At 40.1% G+C, this 18,886-nt stretch overlaps 1 protein-coding gene across 12 annotated transcripts in view; it reads left to right on the top strand.

Annotated features, from left to right (window-relative positions):
* ATP8A (ATPase phospholipid transporting 8A1) overlaps window positions 1–18,886 on the top strand; it is a 366,350-nt gene that overhangs the window by 185,437 nt on the left and 162,027 nt on the right. For 4 of the 12 annotated variants that reach the window (XM_065233372.1, XM_065233371.1, XM_065233368.1 and 1 more), the window contains exon 2: window positions 13,829–14,303. The exons of the other annotated variants lie outside the window; for them this stretch is intronic. In XM_065233372.1, the coding sequence (XP_065089444.1) occupies window positions 14,198–14,303 (106 nt within the window). In that variant the 5' untranslated portion in view covers window positions 13,829–14,197. The remainder of the gene's footprint in view (window positions 1–13,828; window positions 14,304–18,886) is intronic. 12 annotated transcript variants of the gene reach the window in all.

Below are 18,886 nucleotides of genomic sequence, written 5' to 3'. Positions count from 1 at the left end.
TTGAGTTTTTTTATACTTAATTTTGAGTGTTTTTTCTTACTGTGTACGTATTTTGATTACCCAAATTTGGGTTAACGATTCTAAGCGTGTTGATAGTTTGCTTCCTGTCAGTTGACAATGTGGTATGTAACGAGGGATGGCAGATACAATCTGCCTTTTCTTTTATTTGTTTGGCTCACATTTAAGCTTATAGTACATTCAGACTATAGCTCATATCACGTAATATAGGCTTCATGCGTTATACGTTATTGATATCTCTGAACGTAGTATAATTTGTCTGAACGTAGTATAATTTGTCATGACGTCAGGGTAGGCTTGTAAAATGTAATGACAAAGCTAATACTGTATGCCACCGGAAGAGGGTATTACTGTTGCGTCTTTCCAGAAACATATGGGAATTCGGGAAGTGAACCATATTGTTAATTTATAATATTTGATGCCTCTGAAGGTCTGCAGATTTCTCTTCATATCTACCCTTCTAAAGTTCTTCAAATATCTTTAAAGTTCTGTAAATTTGTCTGAAACTCCGTAATTCTATTCTCAAGATCTTCTCTTGAGGATGAATAACTTTCTCAGTAGATCTGCAAACTTATCTGAAGTTTTGTAAATTCCTCTGTAGGCTCTCGGGCTTCCCTGAAGATCTTCTAAATTACCTTAAGATCTCAAAATTTATCTGAAAATATTTCAACTTCTTTGAAGTTTTAAATGTTTCTCTCAAATCTACAAATTTCCCTGAAATTGTATAAATATTTTTTGTAATCACCGAACTCCCCTGAAGTGCTGAAATTTCACTGAAAATCCAGTAAAATTTCTGATATTCTAAAAATGTATCAGGAAATCTGCACATTTGACCATTCTTGTGATTTTTTCAGAAGTTCTATATTTTTTTTCAAAATTCTGTAGCTTTGTTATGAAGATCTACGAGCTTTTCTGATGTTCATTAATTTTTCATTAGATCTCCAAACTTCTGTTAAGTACTTTAAATTTCACAGTAGATTCTTGAACTTATCTTAAGTTCTGCGAATCTCCCTGAAGGTTTGCAAAATTTTCCTTATAGTTTTACAGATTGATCTAAAAACATTTTAGCCATATTGAAGTTTCGACAATTTCTTTGAACATTGTGATTTTTATGAATTTCTGCAAATTTCTTATAATTTCTGTAAAATTTTCTGACGTTTTGTAGCTATGTTCTCAATATCTACGAACTACTCTGAAGCTCAAAAACATTATCAGTTGATCTCCGAACATCTCCAAAGCTCTAAAAAAAAATCTTAGTATGCTCTCAGACCTTCTTGAAGGCCTGAATATTTCCCTGAAGGTGTTCTGTATACCCTTATATTCTAAAAAATTATCTGAACATATTTTATTTGAAGTTTTAAAGATTTCTCTGAAGATTAACGAACTTCCGTGAAGTTGTGTACATATTTAAAAAAAAAACAAATGGTGAACTTCTGCAAGTTTCTGTAAAAATCCAGTAACAACCCTGAGATCCTGATTTATTTGAAAATCAGCAAACTTTCTTGAAGGTCTTCAAATATGTCTAAAATTCAATGATCTTTCTTGTGATTTTTTTTCTTAAGTTCTGTAAATTTATTGAAAATTCTATGCAGTTTTTTAAAATTAAGTAGTTCTACTGTGGAGATTTAATAAATTCCCTGAAGCTCAACAAATGTCTCTGTAAATCTCCAAAGTACTCTGAATTTTTATAAATTTCTTTAAGGGGGAGTTCACCGCTCCGAAAAAAAAATAATTGCGTTTTGATTTTTCTAAAAAATATTGGAAAAAGGTATCAAAAATCTTAAAGCTCAAATTTTTTTCTAATTTTTCAAAGAAAATTCATGTGCAAAAATATTTTTTATAAGTCATTAAGGCGTAAAGTTGGACTGAAAAAACCACAAAACATCGATGTTTTTTGGTTTTGCTGAGGGTCCAATTTTTTTTCATGATGAGAGAGCAAATATTTTTGCATGTAATTTTTGACAAAAATCTAAGGAAGATACTGATTTTCTTGGATTTTTGATAATTTTTCGCAATATTTTAGAAGAATATAAAATAAAATATTTCTTTTTATTTTCGGGCCGGTAAACTCTCCCTTAAGCTGTGTAACATGGTCATTGGCTAAAACCGGCTAGATAGAACTAGTAACTTTAAATAATAATTAAAATTTTCAAATCAGTGACGTCGCCTTAACCTCAATCAACCTGTGCACCAACTCTCAAAACATAAACAATTATCAAAATATTGCTTGCAATGGATATATATCGAGTTAACTAGAATATTGAGTGTATTTTTCAACCGATTCGAGTATGAATATGGCATTAAATCTGTTTTTGAAAGTTGGTACACAGGTAAACAGTGAGGTTACGCGACGCCACTGTATTCAAATGAACTAAAGTTGAAAAGACGCATCTGGGCATAGGTCACTCCGCACCCCAATATTTAGTAAACATTTTCCTCAGTGTGCCACAGGTTTGCCGATTGTGCCGGCAGTTCCGGTCATAGAGCAAGCTGAGATTATTTGTAAAATACGAATATTATAATATATTTGGCAACCCGGTATTCCTGTTGAATGTTTTGGTTTGCAATCGCAAGGATATCATTCTAACGACAACCAAGGAGGAATGCTGGCGAGATGGACCGTGAACGGTCTAAGCCGTCCAGCAGGACACAACAAAGAAAAAATGCTAGAGAGCAACCGGAAGTGTCCCCGCATCGAAAACCGTTGGATCCGATAATTGAATGGCCCCGAAAATGTCGAATATCGTGATCGATAAAGATTCCTTCTACATTCTGACGGCGGTCGGCGTAGACGAGGAAACCATCTACAGCAAATCCACCTCGCTGCAGACCTGGCTACTGGGATACGAGCTAACCGATACGATTACGGTGTTGTGCTGACCAACAAGAAGAAGATCGACTTCGTGAAGCAGATCGAGAAGGACGGTGTGGAGGGCATTCCGTCGGTGAAGTTGATGGATCGGGACGATAATGACAAAGACAAGGCCAGTTTTGAAAAGCTGCTAGAGGCGATCAAGGGATCCAAGGATGGCAAAACGTTGGGCGTCTTCGTCTTACCCCAGTAGTTGAACCAGGAGTTCTTGATTAGCCGGTAATCTTATCCTTTGAGTTTCCGTATCCAACCGCCACCACTAAATGATCCAATCCATCCAAATGGTTCTTGCATTCTGGTTCATAGTACACTCCATTTGCGTAGCAGCTGAAAGACTTGTGACCGGATTCGATAGCAATCGACAGCCCTCGGAAGCTTACATTTCGAATTTAAATATTAACTAAGAATGTTGTGAACAACTTCAATGACAGCTGTCCAGCAGTGCTCCCATTAGACTGATGCAAAATTTGAAATTTTCGCTCCACAGTGCTCAAACGGTTCCAAATTGGGCCCTGATTAGCCTCTCAAAATTAGAACTCATTTAGTGAGAAACTGATTAGGCATGTAAGGAACAAAAATTATTAATGATTCAAGTAACTGAAGTCTTATGATTATGCTAAATCAACTGTTCAGCAAGCAACATTGGTGATTATGGTGGGTATAATAGAGGACAAAAATCATGGCTTCTATGTCACACTGCAGAATACAGTGTTGCCCACAATACAGTTGCTTAATCTTGCCATAAGATTATCAATATACAAAACAATTAATAACTATTTAATTTGACGTTTGGCTGAAAAATGATTTTCGGCGAGTTGTAGCTGATAAAATTCCCACAAGAATAGCAATAGAATTTGCTAACAGTTCAATATGTAAAAAAGCTAGAAGACAATGAACAAAAAGTTTTGTTTTCCCATAGTAATTTCCATGTAAACTTCAGATGGTTTGTGCCAAGTCAGTTTCTTATCAAATTAGTTCTTTTAAACATTCGGAGGCAAATCAGGACCCGATTTGAAACCGTTTGAACACTGGGGAGCGAAAATTTCAAATTTTGCATCAGTCAAGCTCCCATTTTATTTAATGTACAATCCAATGCCTACGAGATTGTGCCGAAGGTGTGCCGATGGATGTGCCCAAGCTATGCCGAATCTAATTTCGGCACACTGTGCTGAGTGACCTTGCATCTGGGTCACTTAAAAAATTCAATCATTCAACCACACAAATTCAAGAAATAAGCATCACTTAAAGTCTAAAAAACCATGCCATGATCAAAGCCATTACGGCATCTTTCGGCCAATAATACTGGAAAATAAAAATCACAGGACAATATTGAACAGTGAAATCGGTTTACATTGCTGATGAATGGTTTACATTGCTGTTTTCATTGGATGAAAATAGGCTGTAGTGCGATGCAGGTATCATTTTCTTAAAATCGTTTGTAGACGTTAGATTCCTAGTGTCAGCTACATGATTTGTATGCTAAAAACAATCCGTTGAAAAACTCTTCTTCCAATCGGATACAACCTGTAGCCATTATGCACTTACCTTCCTCGTTGAGCTTTCATTATACATATCACATTGTTGCCCTTCTTGAGTTCAAATAGTTTCGACGACAAGGCAAACCACAACTCAGTAGAAACGTGTTAATGACGCGCACGAATTTGGCAACCAGTTCACCTCGCCCGAATCGCGCTCTTGCTAACTACCTCTGAATGCAGCGTTACGTGCCAGATTGGATATCGTTGATTGTAGCTGTCAAGTTGTTAGGTGATAATTTAAGGTAAACATCCTCACAACAACAACAAAAAAGTGCTCGGTAATGGGAAGTGATTCAATATTCTCCTGAAATTAATGCTTCAACTAACCGATGACGTCCTAACTGCGATGGCACGTTCGAAATAGATGGTCGGGATCTATACATACCAGAATTACGCAATATTTATAGGTTCGCCTAGACCTGGTCACATCGTTCTGTTCACTTGGTCTTGCTCTTCACGCTCCAGGGTGTGTGGGTGTGATTTCAGTAATTAGTAAGACGAAGCGTTTCATTATCGGTAAACACTAGCGTTTAGCAGATAATTTACTTTGGTATTTGAAGGTTTTTTTTTTTGGTTTATGATTCGAGTTACGTCAATCGCTTCAATAATTCGCCTTCAAACATCCCTGCAAGGAAAAACACTGAGCGCTACGCTGAAAACGAATCTTATTCAGATAGTGAGTCACTTTTACTCATTCGCATGCAGCATTTCCAGCCCAAAACGCAAAACAAAATGTCAGTGTGAAACAATGCTCACATGTTCGCTGCTACCAATGGTTGCATTATTCATCTAACTACAAACTTTTCAAAAAATCATACCATGAAAATGATTAATCTGAACGAATTAACATATTAGAATCAGTTGTATGTAATTATATGCTCTTTGAGAAAACAATACACTGAAGGAAAAAAAATCATAGTAAAAAATCACAAAACATTGATTTTCTCAGGAGGGTCTCCATACATCAAAACTGGTTTATTCACCACTGGCAGAGTGACATCTGTCGGTTTTGACGGTTGACAGTAGTATTCAATCGAGCAAAAGATTCTACCCACAAATCTAAACTAGTTTTGCGGTATGGAGATTTTCGAAAAATCGTTCTACATTTTGTACTTTTTAGTAATAGTGAGATTATGTAGACATAATATATCGGACAAATTGCACCATTACTAAGATGTTTAATTAAAAGTGAATTTCGCCATACATTCTCAAGTCGATTGAAGGCAGCTCGCCCTCTGGTGGTGAGTGCTGTCGGAAGTAGCATGAAACACGTAATTCGTTGCGGATCATAAAAATCTCCACTGGCGTTGACACTGTTTCTAATCAGCTTGCGGGCGTGCACTTTTATGATGCCTCTCTTTCCCGGCCTCCAATGACCACTCATAGAGGGCGCTTTTTAATTAAGCCCCAGCAACTGATACGGCTCACAAATGTCTCTTGATTGTCTCATTGTTCGCCGCCCGCCGATCGTTCACATGATGAATGGCGAATGACGCAACATATCGCTGCAACTTTGAATCGGCCTTCCTAAACAAGACGAGCTTCAAGTTTATATTTAATGTGCTGCTGTACTGTTTATGGACCTGCATCTACCATAGTTACCACCCATGTGATTGCTGTACGGATGTTTATAGTTAACGCTATTCATTGCCCCCCAACTGAATACACCACGGAACGCCACCACACCGGCACCGGTTTGGCATGCAATGGAAGAGTTATGCCGGTCTGTGAAGTACAAATTGCATGTGTAGTTGTGTTTGTTTTACACCGTATAACGTTATTTCTGTGCAAAATCCAGCTGGTCGATTGCTGAGCTATGGCGTCAAAACAAAACAGTTCACGAAAACAGAACATTTCTCGATGAACATTTCAAATGGTCCTATCTACTTTGATCGATTCTCTTCATCGACTTTCTCTTTTCATAACCTTTGCTATGCAAACAGATTTTGCGCTAATTCTATCATATAGTTTGATAAAGGGGGTTCTTATCTAGCGTCCAAAACGTCAAATACAACAGGGAAAGGTTTTGCAACTGAGTTATTGACGAAAGAGAAAGTCGATGAAGAGAATCGATCAATGCAGATAGGACCTTTTGAAATGTTTATCTAGATTTGTTCAGCGACGGCCGCAGTATGCATAACACACTTTTTGAAGTCATCACTTAGGGTGTATGTCCCTAACATCGGTCTAACATGAAGCCTTCAATTACATTTTATGCGATATCTTATTTAACACTCCGAATACGGTGGGTAAAAAACTTTACGCCGCTACGAAGCCTCCGAAAAACGTGTAACGGCAAGGTTGCAATGGCACAACTAAGCCATTTCTCAATTAATTTCAAAAATTGTGGTACCTTTAGAATTCTTAGGGTTTGTAGATGATTTTTATTGTAAAAATATTGAAAACAGAGTCGTCTACTTTTTTAAAAAGCAAAAAGAGTTGTTACACGTTTTTTTGAAAGGTGTGTTTGTAGGGTTTTGCAAGTGGCGCAAGATCTGTAATTTAGATTATTGGGCACAAATGTTCATAATTAGTCAAAATACAGTCATGGTTCCTATATATGGATCCTGGAAACAACGGAACGGTCCTCGAAAAATCCGGAACATCCGTAAAAGTGGTCCATCCATGAACCTGATCCTAGAGCTCAGCAGTTTTTTTTTGTAAACATTAGGAACTGTGATATAAAAAAAAAAACATTTGGGGGTTGTGACATAAACATGTACATGGATGGCCATGAGACCGTCCGCCGGAAGATCCGGAACATCCCTAAAAGTGGACAATCCATGAAACTGATCCTAGAGCTCCGCGTTTTTTTAACATTAGGATCTGTGATATTAGAATGAATTCGGGTCATGGACCCAGATGGCCATCGAACTGTCCAGCGAAAGATCCGGAACATCCGTAAAAGTGGTAAATCCACGATCCTGATCCTAGAGCCCCACGTTTTTTTTTTTGAAAACATTAGGAACTGTGATGATAGAAAGAATTTGGCGTTGTGACATAAACATGAACCTGGATGTCCATGGGAACGTCCTCCGGAAGATCCGGAACATCCGTAAAAGTGGTCGATCTATGAAACTGATTCAAGAGCTCCGCAGTTTTTGAAAAACACTAAGAACTGAGATGATAGAATGAATTTGGGGTCGTGACATAAACATGGACCTAGAAGGCCATGAGACCGTCCTTCGGAAGATCCGGAACATCTGTGAAAGTCGAAAATTCACGAAACTGATGCTAGAGCTCCGTGTTTTTCTTGAAAACGTTAGGAACTGTGATATTAGAATGAATTTGGGATCGTAACATAAACATGGACCCAGATGGCCATCGGATAGTCCTCCGGAAGATCCGGAAAATCCGTAAAAGTGGTCAATGTATGGAACTGATCCTAGAGCTCCACGATTTTTTCGAAAACACTTGGAACTGCCATATATAAATTAATTTGCGGACGTGACATAAACATGTACCTAGAAAGCCATGGGACCGTCCTCCGTAAGATCTAGAACATCGAAACTGATCCTAGAGTTCTACGGTTTTTTTCGAAAGCATGTGGAACTGCGGTATAAGAAAGAATTTGGGGTCATAACATAAACATGGACCCAAATGGCCATAGGGCCATCCTCTGGTAAGTCCAGAACATCAGTAAAAGAGGTCAATAAAACTGATCCTAGAGCTCCGCAGTTTTTTTCTAAAAACATTAGGAACTGTGATATAAGACAGAATTTGTGGTCGTGACAAAAACATGGACCTGGATGGCCATAGGACCGTCCTCCAGAAGATACGGAAAATCCGTAAAAGTGATCCAGTGGTTTCTTATATCACAGTGTTTAAAAAAGTATTGCAGAGCTCTAGTAGCAGTTTCACAGTATGACAATTTACGGATGTTCCGGATCTTTTGGAGGACAGTCGCATGGCCATCCGGATCCATGTTTATGTCACGACCCTAAATTCTATCTTAAATGACAGTTCCAAGAGTTTTCTAAAAAACCACGGTTTTTTTTCACAGTTTCATGTGCCGAACGAATATATTTGTGTCCTGATTTGTGCCTTTTTGATCCACTTTTACGGATGATCCGGATCTTCTGGAGGACGGCCCAATGGCCATCCAGGTTCATGTTGATGTCTTGACCCTAAATTCTTTCATATATCACAGTGCGAAGTGTTTTCGACAAAACTACGGAGCTCTAGAAACAGTTTCAAGAATGGACCACTTTTACGGATCTTCCGGAGGACTGTCCCATGGTCATTCGGGTCTATGTTAATGTTAAGACCCCAAATTCATTAAAATATCACAGTTCCACTTTTTTTTCGTTCTTGGATCAATTTTATGGCTTGCTTGCTTGCAATCGGGCTAAAGCATTGTTGTCCTTTGCTGTCCGAAGAAGTCGTCTCCACTCTACTCGACCCATGGCCAGACTTCGCCAGCCTCGGGTCCGCAGGTTGCCTTCTACTTAGTCGATTCACCTTGCCCGCTGCGTGCCTCTTCTTCTTGTTCATATTGGGGCGCTTTCGAGAACCATTTTCACTGGGTCGTCGTGCTACATTCTTACGACATGCCCAGCCCACCGTAGTCGCCCAATTTTTGCAATGTGGACGATGGATGGTTCTCCCAACAGCTGGTGCAATTCGTGGTTCATTCGCCTCCTTCACGTTCCGTCATCTATCTGCACTCCACCGTAGATGGTACGCAACACCTTCCGTTCAAAAACACCAAGGGCGCGTTTGTCCTCCACGAGCATAGTCACGGTCTCGTGGCTGTAGAGGACCACCGGTCTAATCAGCGTCTTTTAGATAGTCAACTTCGTGGAATTTTATTGGACCGGAGCGTGTAAATGTTATACAGGATGAGGCCAATGAGGCTACTTTGAGGCACACCCGCTGGAACCTCGTGGAGTTCTGAGGTGGCACCTGAAAGATGCACTCGAAACGTTCGATTTCTCAAATAGTTTCTTACCATTCTCGTGAGTTATTTTGGGAAGTTCACCTGCACCATCTTATGGAAAAGTCCATCGTGCCACACATTGTCGAAGGCCTTTTCCACATCCAAGACTTCCATGGCTGTGTTGTTAGAGAGTGACTTGTTCCGTTCAATGGTGTGCTCCACTCGGACTTGTTTATGGACGGTAGAATGCCGAATTTCTCCGGTATGATGACGTGGTGTTTCTCGACGTGTTCCATCAGATGCTGGAGAATAAGCCGTTCGAATATTTTGCTAACTGCTGATAGCAGCGTGATGGGCCTGTAGCTTGATGGAGCAGTTGGATCCTTTCCAGGTTTAGGAATAGGGCTGACTTTCCCTGTCTTCCATCTGGTTGGGAAGTAGCTTAGCTGGAAGCATCTATTAAATATTGCAGCCAGGAATCGGAATGCTTTGCTGGAGAGCTTCTTCAGAACCAGATTGAAGATGGCGTCGTTGCCGGGGGGCTTCATGTTATTGCCGCGCATCACTGCTGCACGTACCTGATTTTCGGTCACTTGACCGACGAATGGAGCATCGTCGACTTGCTCGTCAAGGTGGTTGATTGTTTGTTGCACTGTATCTTCGTTGGCACCGGTGTTGTGTGCTTCGATGAGTTTGTTGGCGATAGCGTTGGCTTTCTCTGATGGGAACACCGATATGCCTCCGGCGTCTTCTTTCAGTGGACGAACCAGTGTTGGCAAAATCAGAAATCAATTGATATTTTTCCGCTCTCATGCGCTCGCAATATCACGCGTGATATTGGAACAAAATATCATGCTTGATATTGATTTTACAACCTCCTTTGATATTGCGAGACTATTCAGAACGTGCAAAAATCAAGCTAAGAGTTGACTCGACACAAAAATGATTCCATTGCACATAATTTTCTTAGAAAGATAAAGCATAGTTTGCTATCTCTTTTTAATCTTCACCGATGGCAGACGCGAAGGGACTGCTGCAAGCCGTTATGGAAGTTTCGGTCGCATTCGGGAGTAAAACAAAAATCATTAAACTCAATCTCACCACAGTTTGGTGAGATTTGCAGTTGGTGAGTTTTGTTAGCTTGATATTCCGAGCTGCGATATCACAGCTTGCAAAATCAACCGCAGTTGTTTGCTTGTTGATATTTGTCTACGAAAATCAAGCGTGATCTTGGGCGTTGGTGAGATTTGATTTTTTGATATTTTCCCAACACTGCCCAGAGGACCGTTTTCTGGCCACCCTGCAACTCTCCTGATTGTATGCAATTAAAAAAAATCACAGATCTTCAGGTCTACTTTCAGGAATTGACCATTTTGCCGGTGAAGCTACTGTTGGCCTTTTTTTCATGATTTTGGCCACCTTCCAGAACGGCCTCGAGTAGTCGCTAAGTTGTTCGATGTTGTTGGAGAACTGCTGGTTGCTGATCAACATCATTCGATCCCTAATCAGGCAGTTGAGGAGAGAGACTTGTTGTTTTTTCAGGAGGCATCTGGTTCGCTGGAATATTTGCCTGACGGGTTTTGCGGGTACCGTGCTATTCAGTAGCGCAGGAAAATCCTTCATAGTCAGCGCAGGTGCAGCAGGTTTCTGACTTCCTTCCGACCCGGCTGGTTCGAGGTTGTTGCTTGTTGTCGAATCCGAATGTATTCGGCACGCTTGGGGCAGCTACGATCTGTAGCCAGATGAGCGCCGTCGCAGTTGGCACATCGTTTCGCTGGTGCACTCTTTGTCGAGCACTTCTCGGTAGCTCTTCAGGTGGCAGTTTCGGGTTCCGTTGCTGTGATAAAGGCAGTTCATGCACTGCGTTACGTCGGCTCGCTTGAGGTTGGTGTACCCTTTGGCAAAGTGCACCAAGTAGAACGATTCATCGAGGTTTGCACAGTCCTCCTTCCTTTCGATGATGTGAGCCACCTGGCCGATGAGCTTGTGTTCCTTCTTCAAACGGTCCAGGAGCTCTTTTGGGTCAACCAGCGGAAGACCACGAAGCACAACCCGGTAGGGTCGTTCATTTGGTTTGTCGTGCGTGTAATATTCATACCAGGAGTGGTTGCTTTCCCATTGCGGGGGCATTTTCCGAAGTTGAAACCACCGGGGTTGGCTGACTTTTGGTGGTCTGGGATTGATGCTCCAGCGTGATGAATGAGTTGTTATTCAACAACTGCTGCTGCAACTTGTCTATGTCTACGACAGTTTGCATTTCGGTTTTTTTTTTCGCTTGGGCTTGGTGCCCGTGTGGAAACCAGCCGCGTAGAGCGGCCTCTGATCTATGTCCATCTCCTTTCGATGCGCGCGAAGTTTTCAGAGCGGGCGAAAAACACGTCCGAACGTGCCGCTTGTCGGTATAGGCGCAGCTACAAAGCAAGACCATACTGGAGGTGGCTGGGTTCAATTCCTCTAGGAATTCTTCGGGTTGGAAAATTTCTCGACTTTCCTGGGCATAGAACTATTATTTGAACTTGCCACACAATTATACCAATGCAAAAATGGTACAGGCATCGAAAACTCTCAATTAATAACTGTGGAAGTGCATCTAGAACACTAAGTTGAGAGCACGCAATAAGCTAATATGCGATATGCAATAAGCTTGAAATGCGAAGAAGAAGAAGAAGACGTGCCGCTTGTTTGACAATGAAAATGATGATTGATGATGACGAAGAAAACGATTTAGCAAGCGTTTTTATTACCGCTGCTTTTCTCCTCCTTTCCTTTGATTGGTGAAATGGTGAGCGGTCAACTGAGCGTTGAGCTCGCTCATGTGAGCATGCGCAATGTGTCGTGAGTTCGGTTTGCGCTCTATCATTACGTCCGTGTTTGGGATTTTTTGTTACATGTCTGAATTTTTTTTATGTGATCCAGTATAAAAATTAAAGACGTAGTCCTATGTCAAAAAATCCAAAATGGCCGATTTTTGCAAAAATGGGAATAATTGCTCATAGCAAATAATTCAAAGTTTCAAATCGTAGAAGGTCAAGTCTAGTTGATTCCTTATTTGGCGTGAAACTACTGAAATCAGGGTGACCAGTTAACCGGGAAATCTAAAAAAAACAGGAAAATGCCGTAAACTCGATGTCACCGGAAAAAAAACGGGATCCCAAATTGTAAAAACAAAGTACAGCTTTCCCCCGAAGAACGCATTACCCACTGAGTTCTGCCCACCGCTTTGTCTCGGTTGGTTTTCAACCAAGCGCTCTGATTTTCTGCGAGTGACTAGTTATCGATAGACCCTACTCACATGCAAAAAATCAGCCCGACTTGTTGAAATCCCACCGAGAAAAAGCGGTGGGTGCAACTCAGTGGTTAACGCGTTTTTCGGAGGAAAGCTGTACTCCTTCCTTTGAAAAATGTCGAGACACTTGGGCTGAACTCAATTTCAAGGATAGTTATTTTGAAGAATTGTTAAGAGCATTTTTGATTTTTTCCAAAGTAATTTTGAACAGCAAATTGTTCATATCTCTGCCATTTTACGTCTAATTTTGATTAATTAGAGGTCATTTAAAAGGTATTGAACAAAACTTATTTTCAAGGTATTTTGCTAAAAATGTTTTTCCAATTTTGTACACTAAAATTTTACCTTTAATCACAACATTGGTTCGGCAAAATTTTGAAATGAAAGTGGTAGTAGAACCCGTATTCTATACCTATCCAGGAACCTTAGTGACAATTTGGTGGACAAATTTAGAAAATATTTTAAATCAATAAACAAGCAATGTTATCGATCATAAGTTTGGGGTCATCCACAAAAAGGTAGGATAGGAAAATAATTTTAAAATTTACGTGTACGATTTACAATCTCTCCAACGAAAATCATTCAAATTCAAGCCTTGCTTAACCGCGTAGGATAACTGACCATCAACTAAGATCACAAGTCTGCGAATCGTCACGCTCGCAAAATTCTAGAAAAAACCCACTCAGATACAATATTCAAGTGGTACGATGGTGATGAGTACCAGCTGGTGCCCCGGCTACCGGACCACCCCCCGCCCCGTTCGTTGACTGAACCGAGTGCAGTAAATGAATCTAACGCTCCAAACACGTGTGCAAATGCAACAAACAGAAAACACCGACCGAATGACCGAGCAAATAGCAAGTTCAATACCAAATCGGCGTTACAGTTTACAACAACAACAACGCCGAACAATTCGCGGTCACGAGTGATTTGCGCGCATGCCATCTTGTATGGAGAGGGACACCTTCTCAGATATCGCTTAGTGCTAGGAGTATGTAAACTGGCACACGCAAACTTGCTCGTGGCCGAGTTGTCCGAGGTTTTCTTTTACTGTCGTCTGTTGCAAATACCTGGAAAATGCTGCCCTGTCCCAATGATTTGGGAAGGGGGAGGCGACACTGGATGTAATATATTGTACCCATTATCGTGACTGAGTCAATTATTCAGGAGGGAGAAAAAAAAAAGAACCCTTCGGAGGAAGTTCAAGCAACCGTACTAATCAATATTTTCCTCAGTTGAAGATTTGCAAACGAGCAGGTGAAAGGGGTTGAATGTTTAGGTTGGGTTTTAAAGTGAAAACAGGTACCGTCACGATGGCTTGCGTAAGAGTGTTTGAAGAATCGTCAGTGCTTTCAAAAATGTTCCAAGAAGAATTCCAAACAGTGCACAGTAAGAAGCATCATTGTTGTTCCCACTAAGTGGGAAGATGTGGACGAGTGATCTAGTTCAATTCGGAAATTTGAGAACCGAACGGCATTTTTATGATACGTCGTCGTTGCCACTTCATCAACATTCTGGAGATCGGTTGTTGAAGGTACCAGCAACCATAGCAGTGTGATAGCCAAAGCTAAAGTGTAGAGCAGGTGCTGCAAGTCCACGAAAATATGCAACAGGTGCGGGACTTCCTGAACGGAGTCACCATCAGGATCCGGAGAAGCCATAACATTCCGCAGTTTTGCTGGAAGAAGCAGGTCAAAGCGAGGCGACGAAGTAAGTTGAAATTGTATTTGTTTGTTTTTGCTGTAATGCAGGTAGATATAAGTAATCGATTTACGTTTCAAGCCTAGTTTGAGCACCAAGCGTTCCTTATTTCAACAGTTTCACACAACCCTGGTGAACCAGCAAACCAGAAAAACAGTGCTGTCATGGTAAATTGAGAGCTGGTTACTCGTAGAATTTTCATATCTCCGCCTTTTAACCACCTTAAATTCATGCACTCTCTTTCTTTTTTTTCCATGATTTGTTTTCCGTCGATCTTGTTTTCCTTGCTGCACACCAATGTTACCGACGCTACGGAGGCAGCTTCCATACCGGACCCTACCTATCGACTCATCAACTCATGAACCGGGGGACCAACGGCTTTACTTCCCTTCCGAACGAAGGCGGTGATCACTGATCAGAGATGTTATGCCTCAGAACATCCCGGCGGCGCCGACTGGGATTGAACCCAGGCCTGCTGGGGTGAGAGGCAATCACGCTTACCACTACACCACCGGCTCCCTTTCACGAGCGTCCATTATTTGTACGAATGTGTAAATACATGTAAGCGCAATAAATTTCCCCCTCAGACTCGGCTTTGGACTTTCCTGAAATCAGAAGTTATCAGAAGTTTCCTGGACTTCCCATAAATTCCATGGACTTTTCAAAAGCTCTCTGGGTTTCTTTGAAGTCTTCAGAATTACTTAAAGGCTCCCTAAATTGTCCCTGAGGTTAATGGGTCTTACATTTTTTTTTTGTACGGCTCTGAAGTATGCTAAATAGCGGCGCCGGTGAAGTAGTGGTAAGCGTGACTGCCTCTCACCCCCAAAGGGCCTGGGTGCAATCTCAGTCGGCGCTGCCGGGATTTGCTGAGCCATTAAAACTTTGATCAGGGAAGCAATCCCGTTGGGCCCCGGTCCATGAGTTAATGGGTCGATAAGTAGGGTCCAGGTGTGGGAGCTGCTTCCCTGGCGTTGGTAGCATTGGTACTCAGTACGGATAATAAATCAAGAAAGAACACATTTTAAGTCAATTTGAACCGCATTTCTTGTTAAACAGTAATTGAGGTTATTTCTTTTGAAGTCTCATACTCATATGGTTTGATGGGTCGTATGATTAGTTTTGACTCAAAAAAGATTCTGACCACGTCCTCAAAGGCACTCGGAACATGTCAGATGTGGTCATTGAGATCTCTTTGAATTTGTAACTTGATCTAATAAGTCACCGATCGATTTTTTTAAAATTCGCTTGTATTCTGCAGGGTGGCAAGTGAACCTGGAAAACCAGGAAAATGTCGGGAATTTTGTTTTACCAGGAAAAACTGGGAAGAACCCGGGAATTTTTAAGCAAAACCAGAAAAATAATAATTTACAGATGCATGTCGGTTTGAAATGATGACGTTACTATTTACGTGTGATGCGTGCAAAATAATTGTTCAGAGTAAAATTAGCATTTGGCGTCAGATTTGACAACCGAAATTGACACTGACAGCTGCTTTTGAGATTTTCGAACACTGAACCAAAACCATCAAGAGAAGTCATTTTTTACAAAAGCTGTTAGGCCCTAATTCCAGCTCTATCTAGATATATGTGAATCAGCAATGTTCAATACACTTTGATAATCGAGCAGAAAAGCATCAGATGTTTCGTCGCTGCTGTCATGACAACGCAACTTTGCTTTATGTTCTCAGGCTGTGTTCCAATTGGTTAATTTTCACTTAAATTTGACACTTCGAAACTAAATTAAGATGTTCGAAAATCCCTCTGTTGTCGACCTTCCTATTTTCGAGAAGGTGTTTGTCAAAATTGATTCCTGGTCTGTCAGAAAAAAGTCTCTCAGTGTCAGCGTTGCCAGTATTCCAGATTTATCTGGATTATCCAGATTTTCAGTCGTCTTGCCAGGTACACAGACAGATCACGTATATTTCCAGATTTTTCAAATATATTCCAGATTTTCTCAGATTTTTTAAATATGTTGCTTTAAAAATATTACTGCAATTGAAGGACTCTGTAATCAAAAAATAAAAAGCCGAACTTACTACTTTATTTATTAAAGGCCATCAACGCTGGACATTATTGCAGCATAGTACTTGGAATTGTTACAACAGGTTTGCAATGGGTTGCAGAACCATGAAAATTGAAACATTTTCTAAAGATTATTGGCTGAAAAAATCTCAAATTATCAAAACATATCGAGCCTGCTTTTTTTTTTAATTTGGAGAATTATGAGCTGCCCTAGAATTCAGAATTTTAAGGTAATTATGAAAATAATTTACAGTGAAGTGTGAGGCGAATTCCTTGTGAAACCAAAGGAGAATTTCAAGTTAAATCTGAGTAGAGTTCCATCCAACTCCGTGGTCGTGCGGCGTCACCTGTCGTTCAGGCGTATTGTGATTCCCGGTGTGTTGTCAGTTGTCTAGTGTTAAGTATGCAGTCTATGCAACCTCTTGTTGACACATTGTATTTTAAAAGCTCTGATTACAATTGCATGGAGATTTTGTGAAGAAAGGAAATAGTTAGCATTCGGAAGATAAATCATAGAAAATTCTTAAGATGAAACTTAAGAAGTGTGCTGATACGAATCGTGAGAATAGTTTCAATGGAATTTTGTCCAATCTTTCTATCGAGATTCATTTTTATCAAGAGTATTTCAAAACAATTCTAACATTACGTACAAAGCAGTTCAATAAGTCTGAAAGGAGTGTGACGGTCAGTCTGAAGAGTGTATCAATGAAATTATTAATAATATTCTAAGGGAATTTCATAGAGAAAAATTATTTCCAGTTTGAGGGAATTGTTGAATCAGAGATTGATTTATAAGAGATTATTAGAGATCATGCTAAGAACTATTAGAATGTTACTAAAACGTTTGGATTAATAAAGATAATTTTAAGGGAATTAAGGAAAGAAGTGTGATGGAACCTAGGATGAATCAAATTGAACTCTGAAAAAAGGACGAAGATATCCTGTGAATAGTTCCAAGGATATTCAGAAAAATATAAATTCCAGAATTTAGAATCACTTCGAGAGCTTGAGACTTCAAAATTTTTTTAGAGCATTCCAGATTTTTCCAGATTTTATATTTTAACTGGTCCAGATTTTTCTGAAAATGACCTGGCAACGCTGCTCAGTGTTCACTCGGCTGTCGACAGAAGCAGACCACTCTCAATAATGTGTGTCACGCGATCATCTGTTTACTCGGCAGCAATTGTGTGGTCCTCCTCATTGTTCTTCATCAGCAGTTCTTTCAGTCGATGCGTCGTCGACTTTGGAAAGCAACCGTTTCGTGATGAATGTGTGATTGCTGACCAAGTTTTGCGTCCATTGCTGCAATGGAAGCGCTCTGACCCCCGTTGGCGAATCTGCCATACAATGAAACCACTGGAAGCGGCTCCCATTCTGGTGGAGGAGGCTTATTGGATAGCGGAAAATAAACTATATATTGTGTTGTACCTTTTGACTATAGTTTTAAGATGTATTGTACAATGAACAAGTATCATCGGCTCTGTTAAGTTAATTCGTCAAATAAACTAATAAACAAAAGAAAATAAGGCTGGTACAATAGCAGGTTTATTTGAAAATTTTCCACGTGTCAAATTTAGGTGAAAATTCACCAAATGGAACACAGGCTCAGTACAAACACGATGAAACCTCATATAGATCAGTGCACGGTCCCTTACCTCACAATTTGGTCTTGTTGTATCCCTTTCATTTAACACCAGAGAACAAGTGATGGCAACAGATAACTACGAATGTGAACCGAAACAAACCACCCAAAATTGTCAAATTTGACATCTACGTGCACTGATCTATCACAAATCTTGCTTTCGGTGCTGTAGACGTGATTGACAGGAGGAAGTGCGAGCTTTAATTAGCTTTCGTTGTTGAATGAAAACTGTTACGCTTGTTTACCACTCCGAACACGTTGTCTCCGGTAAAATGTGTAGCAGAAAATTGGCAATGTTTGAAAAATCATTGCTCTAAAATTTATCTATAAATTTTAAATCTATTGATACCGAATAAATTTTTTTTAAATATCTAGTTCCAGATGGTGCAAATAAGTTTGAAATTTGTCAATAAATGACTGAGCTATGATTTTCCAAACATTGCAAGTTGGCCGTTACACATTTTACCGAGGCTTCGGGTTCGGAGTGTTAATGACATATATAGTAAATGCCAATGTCGCCAATAAGGGTCAATGTACCCATTTAGTTAAACCAGGATTAAGGCTTGAGTGGAGGTCAAGAAATTGCCCTTAAGTCGCTTGATTACAGTAAACGTTAGCTAAGTGGATTGTCCTTTGGTTGGTGAAAAGTCGACACAACTCAGCGAACCTTGAATATACGTAATGAAATAATTATTTTACTTCTGTTTTTTTCAAACCAGTTGAGTTTACATACGAAGCATATAATTTGAAGTATTTCACCAAATACATATAAAATATACTTAAGACATTTCTCTCATGTAGAAGAATTAAAGGAAATCTGCAAAACTGATAGATTAAAAGCTTTGTTAAAAAACCAGGAATTTTTATGGAAGAAACCAGAAAAACCGGGGAAAAACCAGGAATTTAAAATCAGAAATACACTTGCCACC

Source organism: Ochlerotatus camptorhynchus, unplaced genomic scaffold, assembly GCF_037179485.1.
Source record: "Ochlerotatus camptorhynchus isolate MF236.1 unplaced genomic scaffold, CSIRO-AGI_Acam_v1.1 ptg000401l, whole genome shotgun sequence".
In the NCBI taxonomy this organism is placed as follows: domain Eukaryota; kingdom Metazoa; phylum Arthropoda; class Insecta; order Diptera; family Culicidae; genus Ochlerotatus; species Ochlerotatus camptorhynchus.
Note: the sequence above shows the minus strand (reverse complement) of the source record. Positions and strands in the feature narration are given on the sequence as shown.